The following is an 11535-nucleotide window of genomic DNA, read 5'->3' as shown; positions in this document are numbered from 1 at the left end:
CCCAGTCCACCCAGGGGAGGAGGGGGGGGGTGCATCTGGGTCCAGGGCCAGACAGCCTCGTCGGAGCCCTTCCTCTGGCCCTGTCCCCCCGGGCCCCCACTTGACAATGCAGCCACGCCCTGCACCCTTCCCTGCCTTTTGTGCCTCTTCAACGACGATTAACTGAGTTTGGAAATTCAGAGAGTGTCCCTGGCCACACAATGCATCTGTCTAACAAAACATAATGAAGTGAAACAGTCTCTCTTTCTCCCCTCTCGTTTTTTTGCCCGCTAAATTTCCGTCTTCCGTTTCTTTCTTTAACGGTTTATTTTTTTCTTTCTCCTGGTCCTCTTTGCTTTCATCACTAGAAATCTGTCAATGTTTCCCAGCTTGTTAAAAGAGAGAAGTAAACAGATGATAAAAAGTAAAAGAGGAAAGAATAGTTGTGACTTACCCGGGTGTACAACATATATCTAAAAAAAGAAAGAAAATTGATTAAATGGTGACCCTTAAAATCAATATAAAACCATAAAGTAAGATTACCCTGGATAAGAGCGTCTGCTAAATGACTACATGTACTTACTGTAAGGTTACTTACTGAGTCCTTACAACCAAACTGCAGGGATGATGATGAAATTTACCTTTTCATCTCTCCCTTATAGTGCAGCAGTATTTGTATTTGTTAATTTATTTTAAACAAAGCGGACAAAAACCTTTAAATACATGCACTGAAGAAATTGCTACTGTATCAAGTCAGCCAAATTCTGTTTTATTACTGGGTCAAAAAGTAAGCCTTTAGTCAGCTGTGTGTGCTTGTGTGTGTGTGTTTGTGGTGCGGGGGGTTGTGTTTGAGTGTGTGTGCTCTGTGGCCCGGGTGTGCACTTGTCATGAGAGTTGTTCTGCAAAACAGGCTTGTGTAAAACATTGCGCGAGCTCTGGTGAATGGGGATGTCAAACATAAACACTGCTTCTGCAGAACATCACACCCCACAGCCATGTGCAAGAATTTACCTCTCCTATCACCTCCACACCAGTGGAAGAAGACAGGAAGAGAGAGATAACGAGACGAGGGAGGGAGGGAGGGAGGGAGGGAGGGAGGGAGGGAGGGAGGGAGGGAGGGAGGGAGGGAGGGAGGGAGGGAGGGAGGGAGGGAGGGAGGGAGGGAGGGAGGGAGGGAGGGAGGGAGGGGAGGGAGGAGGTGTTGTATATGTTTGTTTTTTAACTGAAGAACGAAGAAAAGGTTCCACACAAATGTCATTTCAGCCAAGTCTAAATTGAAGGTGGTTCTATAAGGGTTTTGAAGGTTCTTCAGTTCTTGCACAAGATTCTCTACAGCTGCTGCACCCAAGTGTTGTTTCCTAAATAAATACTTGAAGGCACTGTTACTTTGTGGTGAATTCTCTCACTCTAATGAGATTTATCCAGCCACCCTGGTTACTAGTTGGTACGGGTCGAGGAGAGAGGACTAAAGCCTTGATCAGAGTGCCTCGCCATGCCTGACTCTGCTTCTCCTCTCTCTCTCCACATGATTGTGTGAGAGGTCCCCCCCCTCATTTTGCCTTAATAAGTCTCTCTCACCACACACACACACAGACACGCACACACATACCTTCTCTGTCCATATTCCCAGTCTCAAACAGACACATAGAGAGCTCATTATCACTGAACAAGAAGGCAGACAGAGGAGAACCTAATCTCCCCTGCGCAGCACAAAAGAGGGGGGACATGTGTCTTCCACCGTCTTCCATACTGCCCCGTGATCCAACCAAGAGGGAGCTTAGGCCAAGGGGAACGTAATGACATCTGAATATGAGGACGGATGAACACTCATCTGCCCCCTCTCTTTCTCTGTTCCCTCTCTTTGTCTGTCTAGACTATCCACCAGTCCCAAGGAAGGACCCACGGACCCAAGGAAGAATAGGGAGGACTTGTTATCCCCCTAACCCGAGATTGCGACAAAGACCTGGGGAGTTGTGTTGTATTACAGGGATTGACTATCAGCCATGGGAGACCTCTGGCAGCCTAAGAGTGGTGCCCTCACCCTACTGGCCATAGCCCTCACCCTCCTGACCCTGCTACCCCATGCCCACTGCTCGGAGCACACAGCTGGGCAGGACGCCAGCAGCTCTGGCCTCCTTCAAAGAGTGAAGAGAGGCTGGGTCTGGAATCAGTTCTTTCGTGCTGGAGGAATACACCGGCCTGGAGCCGCTGTATATCGGAAAGGTGAGTTCACTGCAAGGGAGGGAGAGAGGGAAGATTGAAAGAGGGTTAGAGGGAACGGGAGATAGAGAGTGAAGCTGGGGTTAGGGAATAGTTCTAAAGGAGAAGTAGGAAAGGTAAAATAGAATGATAAAGAAGAGAAAAGGAGGACTTCTTCAGGGTAGAATAATTTCTTGACTTTAACTTATTCTGAAATGGTTGGCTGGGTGAAGATGTGTTAAGACGATATAACCACCAGAGAGCAAAGTTCACAAAACAGCACCACAACACCATATGCCCAGATAATTGGTTCAGACCTCAGTGGGTATCGTTACATGAGCCTGCAAGAAGTGAGAAAGAAGGCAAATAGATTGTTACTATTCCAGTCCAAAGCTGAACAGATGCATGTCGAAAAGATAAGATCATGGACGAGTGGTCCACGGCTGGGCAGAGTTGCATCAGTATACTAAATCCCAGCTCAATTGCTGGATACGTTTCTTCTTTATTGAGAGGCTCTCCCTTCTATGCCTTTGAAGGACGTCCAGACAATAGAAAAAAGTTCATCAATTCAAACCCAGCTTCACACATGCTCTCATACACACACACACACACACACGCACAATCCTCACATCTCTATAGAAAGTTACAATCCTCACATCTCTATAGAAAGTTGGCATATCTACTCGAAGTGTGAAAAGTCCAGAAGAGTGGTCATGAGGATAGCTTTGATTGGCAGACCGTTAAAGGGAATGGAACATTTGATCAAGAAACAGTTCAGCCGGTTCATCGGCCCTTCCGTTCAGTCGACCATGACGGCATCGATTGTAAAGAAGAGGGCTATCGTTTAAACAGCTTAATAGCAAATGTATCAGTGATTTTAGCAGAAGGGTTTTAGCAAAAGCGACCCAAAGTTGACACATTTATCTAGTGAACTGTCTGGACGGCTCTTGAAACACTATAGTCGTTTCTGATACCCTCTATGTATTTTGCAAGATAACAATGAGCTTGTGAATTTGCAGTAAGCCAAGTCCAATCCATTAGTCTCAAATTTCTTTGAATCCTCTGTGAAAGACTGTTTAAAAACATCTTCCTCCACTTTACCAGGCGCTCATACAAAACCTGGGGAACAAAAATCAGCGCTTTTTGATTTTCAAATGCTGTGATTTCATAGCTTCTGATTGAATTCATGGTTGCCTCATTATTCCTCATTGACCTAAAAAAGGAAGTAGAAATAATCACTTCCTTCTTCCAGACTTCCTTTTGGGAAATGGCGAACAAGGAGTTTATTTGATCCCAAACCTCCCTGATTGGAGCTGATGTGATGATTTGAAACCATTTCCTGGTAGCAACATTACACACTCATCCTTCACCCAAACATTTTTCATAAATCTTTGGAGAGTGCCGATTCAGTCTGTCCCCACCTCACACCTCCACCAGCCCATGTATTTGTTTCTCTTCTTTCCACCTCAGTTGTTAGTGTGCTCCATTGACGTACTGCTCCTTTTCAGGCCGTCCCTGCTCCCCTCAGAATTGGAGTGAAATGAGCGACTTGGACAGGCTATGTTATTACCCTGAGAGCCACTCAGGACAGAAGGCATTGTGGGATATGACACACAATGGGAGAGAGAGAGACAGACAGACAGAGAGAGAGAGAGAGAGAGAGAGAGAGAGAGAGAGAGAGAGAGAGAGAGAGAGAGAGAGAGAGAGAGAGAGTAGCCAGCTCTCTTCACCTCCTGTTCTTCACCTCAATACCCCTCTGGCTTGGACCACCGCCAGGACGAGGGTTGAGCCTGGGACCGGGACTGGGGCTGGAACTGATGGCCTCAGGACCCAGCTACTGAGCCTGCCTGTCCTCTTTCCCTGCTAGACGGCTGTTAATCAAAGAGGTTCAGGAGCCATGGACGAGCTCAAAGGAGATTTAGAGATGCGGCACTATGAATCAGCATGAGTCATGAGACTAAGCCACACAGCTAGGCGTGAATTAGACCACCTCTTCCACTCTGAGTCCAGCTGTGAAGAGAGGTGCAGGGGCCCAGGCTCTCTGTACAAAGGGATGAGAGGAAGGAATTCACAATGAACGACTGCGATGATTGCCAGCATCACCAGGACCACAAAGGTTCACAACTTCCAACTTTAGCATTATCTTTCCGCCCCAGTGACTGTGGAGAGGGGTGGGGAGGGAGGGGGGTTGGGGGGAGGTAATCGAAACTTTTCGATGGGAAAGCGCTATCAAACCAGTGGGGGTTGCATCTGAGCCACGCTCAGAGGTCTCTCTCCGCTCCTGTTGATTGTATACGAAAACAGCCGATGGGAAGATTTAATTTCGCTCTGTCGCCCGAGTGTTCATCACAGAGAGAGGCCCTCTCAGGACAAAATGAGGAGTGATTGCACATCAACAGGCTGGTATTTGTCGCTAACCGACCCCACAAAAGACGTCTGATTGCACCCCCTGGGCTCCTGCCACAACATGGAAACTGATCAAGGGGAACTCTGGCATGATTATGTCCCTGCTTACAGTGATTAAGTAGCAACCAATTTTTCACTAGTCTGACGTGTCTGGCCGGTGAAGTCTGTAACACTGTAAATAGGCTGTTGTCAGACCTCAAGGTGCCCCTGGTCGAGCATACCTTGTTGAACAGAACTCAATTGAACAACTCTTGAGATAAATTTAACAAATCTGATGTCCCCAACCACTGACCTTGTTGTTTTCACTTTAACAGCTCCACTCGGACATGGACCTGGGCGATGGCTCTATCAAGTATATCCTGACAGGCGAAGGGGCGGGCACCACGTTCACCATCGACGACAGCACAGGGGACATCCACGCCATCCAGCGCCTGGACCGCGAGGTCAAGGCCCAGTACATGCTCCGCGCCCAGGCTCGCAACAGGCTGACGGACAGGCCCCTGGAGCCCGAGTCCCAGTTCATCGTCAAGATCCAGGACATCAACGACAATGAGCCACGCTTCCTGGATGGGCCATACCAGGCCACCGTACCGGAGATGTCCAAGATCGGTGAGCCGAGCGAGAGTGGGGAGGGGTGGGGGGAGAAAAGGAGGAGCAGATGGAAAGACACGGACAGTCTGGTCCTGAAGTTGGTTATCACGAGTGTTTGTGTTCTTAAGAAAACCGGGCCGCTTATTTGACGCGGAACACAAAAGCGGGGATCATGATTGGAGTATTGCATTATGTCTTAACAATCCTGCTGCAGATTTTAGAGATTGTACATTGACGTCATTCAAAAGTGTGAAAGGCTCAAAGCCAGTTAATATGGGCTCTTTTATGTCATTGTGAACACAGTGAAATACTCGTCTGTGGATTTCTAGTCTGGCCGACAACGCACTAGATTATTCACCTCAGAAGATTGCAATCAATAGAACAATAACTCTGTTGACACGAAGCCTGCAACCCTACACAACTCAGGAAGAGACAGTGGACAACAAATTCCACATAAGAAATTGTCACTGATTGTCACTGACCATCCATGGTCCATTAGTCTCTTCCCCCAAGGCAATCATTACCGACACATCATGGTGAACAAAATACTTTTTTGGTTTCCAATGTAAATCTCTACCTCCCCCCCCCCCCCCCCCCCCCCCCCCCCCCCCCAAGGAACCTCGGTGATCCAGCTGACTGCTACAGATGAGGATGACCCAACCTATGGGAACAGTGCCAGGGTGGTCTACAGCATCTTGGAAGGACAACCTTACTTCTCTGTGGATGCCAAGACAGGTTATAGTACAATAATATTCCAATAAACCAGTGATGGCCATGTGAGTCCTAGCCATCCAGACCTTTCATAATTCCACCGTTCCCTTTTTTTGAGAGCCCTTTTTGTTGCACCTTGCGATGGTTAAGACCCCCTCTGGTGGCTGAAAGTGGTACTAACCTAATAGAAGTTGGAGCCAAAATCCCACTATGTCACATCAACAGGGACCAAGCTCATTTTGCTAAAGAAGAGTAGGTCATGGCACAACATTTCACTTGGCATCACTGCCTAGCATTGATGGATATCACACGCTAATGGAAAATAAATTTCTGACCCAGCCCAAAACTGTGACAAGGGCCAGCCATTTATCCCTGTCAAGACCATCATTTGATTAAAAAAAACTCTTGGCCCTCGTTATGAGAATCTGAACCCCAGTCTGACATGGTTCACTTTAACCTGTGCGGTCATCCCCAGAGACAACATCCCCTCGGTACGACCCTAATCTAGTCAGACGCTGACCCTCAAGTCATCTCAGGCTTCTCCCTCTCATCCTCTCCCTCTCGGCCCTCTCTCCCTTCTAACCTCCTCCTATGTGTCCCCCCCCCCCCCCCCCTCTCTACTCCCAGGAGTTGTGCGTGTGTCCCTGGCTGACATGGACCGTGAGACTAAGGAGAACTACACGGTGATCATCCAGGCTAAAGACATGGGGGGGCAGTTGGGCGGCCTGGCTGGGACCACCAGCGTCCACATCACACTGGGGGACATGAACGACAACCCGCCCGTGTTTGACCAGAGTAAGCTGCACATCTCCTCCTCCTCTTGGTCTCCTTCTTCTCCTCCGCACATCTCTTCAGCCCCAGCCCCTCCTCTGACCCTTTCTCTTTTCACTCCTTCCCTTTCTCTCATCTGGTTCCACTTCTTCTGTTCTTCTCCTCCTCTTTCGTTCTTGACTCATTGTCCTGTTGCCTTGCCATTCCTCCTTCCAGTTGCTATCCTCCTTTTACCCTCCCGTTGAGCCATCTTTCTGTTCCTTTCTTCCTCCATTTCTCTCGCCCTCTGCCCCCCATCCCCTCTCTTAGTCACTAGTCTCTAGCCTCTTATCAATGTTCCCTCATCCCTCTCTCCCTCATCCCCTCCTTTAGCCACCAGTGACTAGTCTCTTTCCCATCAGTCCACTCATCCCTCTCTCTTTCCCTCCCTCTTTCCCCCCTCACTCTCACCACCAGCCTCCCCATGCTGTCTCTTTGATTGCCCCCATTTCTATTCCGCTCGTTATCCTTCACAAAAAGGTCACAAGGTCACCCGTCTCTCCTCAGACGCCCGACTGGTGGGCTTGTCCCCTCAACAAACCACAGACGCGCACACACACACACAGTCGCACATACACATCCCTCCATTCTGCCCATTAGTGCCATCACTTCTACAAGAGTTTAATAAATGTTGAAGAGCTTCAGGGGCAATTGTCTGACAAGCACAATGTGTGACCATTTCATTGAAGGGACGTCAGGAGTGCTGCAAATTGGGCAGCCGCCCGCTCCTGTTTTGAGAAGAGCTTAAATTCTAAATGAAATTCCTGTTGACTCATTGTAACCCATTTTTAGCTGGCTGTCTCTCGGAGGCAATTTTTGTTCAACAATTTGTATTGCGGGAGTTGCCATGCGGGTTTAATGAAGATAGTTGGCGCCATCTAGAGTACACAGTTGGTAAACAGTACACAGTTTAAGCACATGGTACAACAAATGAACATGAAATTGATTTTGATGTCTCCATCTCTCTCTCTCTCTCTTTCACTTTCTCTCTATCTGTGTCTCTCTTCCTTCTTCTCTCTCTAACTACCTATTTCTCTCAGGGCTGTACCAGATGAGCGTTCCGGAGTCAGTGCAGGTGGGCACGGTGGTGGGCCGCATCTGGGCCAAGGACCGCGATGTGGGGGCCAACGCCGAGATGGTGTACAGCATCATCGACGGCGACGGCAGAGACACCTTCGACATCACCACCGACCCCACCAACATGTTTGGCATCATCACCATCAAAAAGGTATGAGTCCTCCAAAGATGCATGGGATTTCACCTACATCCCATGATATGATGCAAGATACATGTCATCTTGACTTGACATACATTGAAAATGCACAGGTTCATTTGAAGACCGCCTTTTGATGTCGTCCAAGGGCTTGAACACAAAGCAGTGCACCGCCAGAGTAAACAGGCCAACAATGCAAACGAACCTACGTCTCATGAATGCCCGACAAATTCACTGTAACATTCTACGAATATTCTCCTGTCTTAAGTATTATATATTTTGTCATTTTTTTCCGTAGCCCCTGAACTACGAGAGGAAGCCCAGCTACACCCTCAAGGTGGAGGGAGCCAACAAACACCTGGATCCAGTCTTCAGGCAGCGCGGGCCCTTCAAGGACGTGACCATCGTGCACGTGAGCGTGGAGGACGTGGACGAGGCGCCCGTGTTCGACATGCCGGCGTACTACGTGGAGCTGAGCGAGAACGCTGAGATAGGGACCGTGTTCAAAACCGTCTCGGCCAGAGACCCCGACGTGGCCAACAACACAATCCGGTGAGGAAGCTTCGGCTGGCACTCGAGCGATAACTGTAACTTGCTGAAATGTCTTTAATGGTAATGAGAAAAGTTTCATAAGTTTGTCACCTCCTCATCTGTCTACCGGTCAGAAACTGAGCCCATGTAATGTCAATAAGTGTCCAGTAAGGAGCAGTATAACAAAGGTGGGAATTCAGTTCAGCTAAAGAAACACAGAGCACACCATCCTGAAATCTGAAAATGCATGTTTGTTAGCTAGTGATAGAGCCTGTCAATAAGACAAATGTGGGTAAAAGGTGAACATAATGCTGATGCTGCTCTGACCATTAGCCAATGAGTCTAAACTTGGACAAAAACAGTTTTCAATTAAGCAGAGTGTGTCTCTGTAAACATCCAAGCAGATGTCCTGTTAAAATAAGGAGCATGGTGTGAGTGTCCAGACTGCACCTCTCATAAACTAATTAGCTATAAAGCATTTAATGAGACTATTAATCATTTGGAGGGATCAAAGACTGCTCCACTCTTGTGTTTGTCTGCCTGTTTTACAATTACTATTAGAGTGCAGGTACCACATTGGGTGGGTAGGTATGGTGCGTGCGTGCGTGTTTTGTACATGTGGTGTACATTTGTATGTGTGTGTTTGTGTGTGCTTAATCTCACAGACTATCTTCCCTAGAGAACAGGATGATGGGAATTAAAGTTAGAGTTATAACACGCCACACATGAGGTCTGTTTTGTGTTGTACTCTCTTGAAACCGGAAGCTGGAGGATTTTGGAAACCCCTCAAAATATTTATTATGAATCATGTGGGATTTTTTTTTTTTATAGATGAAAAAGATGTGAGGGCTTCCACGGAAGACACTCACTAGGGAACAAATGAATGTTGCGTAACTGCGGATCTCATTCTAGACATTCCAGGGGCACTGAACGGATTTCTTCTCCCCCATGTTCTTGTGTGACGCCCAGGATGGTGGTGCTCTGTAGCGGGGTGGACACTGACGAAGGCCTCTGATGCCCGCTAGAGAAGGTTCATACCAGCTCTGGGTCGTTAGCAACAATGACGTGAGGGAGAATCCGTGGGGTGTAGAGAGAGGAAGGGAGGGGGAGCACAACATCAGGGTTGCCATGGCTTCACTGAGGCCACCGGACACCGCTGACATCACAACGCGGCAGATAAGGACAACCATGCAGGGTGACCTGTGGTACTTTGGGAGACGAAAAGATGAACTGTCTCTATCTGGCAAATTTTGTTTTTGCTCGTTCTCAATCTCTGTCCTGTTTTGCCTCCTGTCTTTTGTTTGTCTGTTCTCTCTCTCTCTCTCTCTCTCTCTCTCTCTCTCTCTCTCTCTCTCTCTCTCTCTGTCTCTCTCTCTCTCTCTCTCTCTCTCTGTCCTCTCTCTCTCTCTCTCTCTCTCTGTCTTTCCATCATGCTATCTCCTGTTCTTCACACCTCTCATCTAATTTCCATCCTACTGTATCTGTTTACAACTGACAGCCCAAAACACACTCACATACTCATGCACACAACAAACACACACACAGGCACGCACACACACATTCACACACATAATGAACACCACACGCACACATAAACAAACAGTGTTATGTGACACATACACATTCAACCCGGTCTCTGGTCCATGTAGGAGTGATATTAATAGACCTCCTTCAGGGAGATGTTCCCCAGCCATCACTGTGCCAGTCACGGACAAGCTTCTTTCCTGCTCTCGGCAGAGAAACACACATGCCAGCACACACACAAACACACATGCCAGCACACACACAAACACACATGCCAGCACACACACAAACACACATGCCAGCACACACACAAACACACGTGCATATTCAAGAAGGCAAAACAGAGACAACCACACACATACTTTTGACACAGCTGAACACCCCCACCCCCCCGCACACACACACACACACACACACACACACATACACAAACTCTGCCAGTTTCAGCATGCTCAGGTTTAAAAGGATGTACTGAATATCAATGTTCTATTTCCATTCTATTCTACAGTATACAAGCCTCACAGACCTGCCACACACTCCATGTAAGGCAGCCCTGAGCAAACAGCCCATATTTTCAGTATTACAGCTTCCCCACTGAGGACCACACCCATTGCGTCTCTGCATTGATTACATTACTTTTGCATGTGTGCGTGTGTGTGTGTATTTGTGTGTGTTTGTAAGTCTGGTTGCAGTTGCACAATGCTTACAGGGGGTTATAGGAGGATGTTTAGGAGGAAAGCCATCAGGAAGTGAACCAGCCTGGCAGTGTCCTGGGGAAGGGGGGGGGGTGTGGATGTATTACTGTAAACCTTATCATCACCTCATCTGCCGTGGAGCCCTGTTTGAATTGGCCAACACGTGTCTGCCTCAAGCCTTATCACGTTGTCACACATGTTTTTACTGTGCTTACATGGTGTGGTGAACTGCTTTTACATAAGGAACGCACGCACAAAACTGTGGAAAAAAACAAGTTTTCTTTAAAAATACTTTTTTTTGTCACCAGATATTCAATTGAGAGGTCAAGTGACCCCGGAGGGTACTTTGATATCACTTCCGGGTCGTTGATGACAGTGCTGCCGCTGGACCGAGAGGAGATTTCCTGGCACAACATCACTGTCTTGGCCATGGAGACGAGTGAGTCACACACACACACACACGTATACCATACACATGCACAAACATACATGCAAGAATACACACACAAAGCTGTACATCCACAAAAGCACACATTTTTATAAATACAGATCTTACACATAATTAATTTACACACACATGCCAGATGCATGCAAATCTGCTTTGCTTGAAATGAGCTAATTATTATCAGATTGTGTGAGCTAATAATGCCATACAGACATGCACACAGCTGGTTGCCAGGACCCATGAGAGTCACTTTCATCCCCCTTTTTGTGTACGTGTTTGTTTGCTTGTGAACACTGAAGAAAGGATGAAATTAATGACCTAATTGGGCGTTTCTTTCATTATAATTGGTGTGGGATAATTGGAACATGTCACAAAAAAGCTGCAATAGGACATTGGGATTAAAAGAGAGAGCGAAGTAATAAGAGAGAGAA

At 47.5% G+C, this 11535-nt stretch overlaps 1 protein-coding gene across 1 annotated transcript in view; it reads left to right on the top strand.

Annotated features, from left to right (window-relative positions):
- The first annotated feature begins 1982 nt into the window (after positions 1 to 1982).
- LOC136957995 (cadherin-20-like) overlaps positions 1983 to 11535 on the top strand; it is a 10082-nt gene continuing 529 nt past the window's right edge. Inside the window, 8 exon segments of the mRNA XM_067252214.1 lie at positions 1983 to 2153; positions 2155 to 2202; positions 4899 to 5193; positions 5791 to 5910; positions 6514 to 6681; positions 7737 to 7924; positions 8208 to 8461; positions 10968 to 11098. Of these exon segments, the coding sequence (XP_067108315.1) occupies positions 1983 to 2153; positions 2155 to 2202; positions 4899 to 5193; positions 5791 to 5910; positions 6514 to 6681; positions 7737 to 7924; positions 8208 to 8461; positions 10968 to 11098 (1375 nt within the window).

This window comes from Osmerus mordax, chromosome 15, assembly GCF_038355195.1.
Source record: "Osmerus mordax isolate fOsmMor3 chromosome 15, fOsmMor3.pri, whole genome shotgun sequence".
NCBI lineage: Eukaryota > Metazoa > Chordata > Actinopteri > Osmeriformes > Osmeridae > Osmerus > Osmerus mordax.
This window is presented reverse-complemented; position numbering and strand designations above follow the sequence as displayed.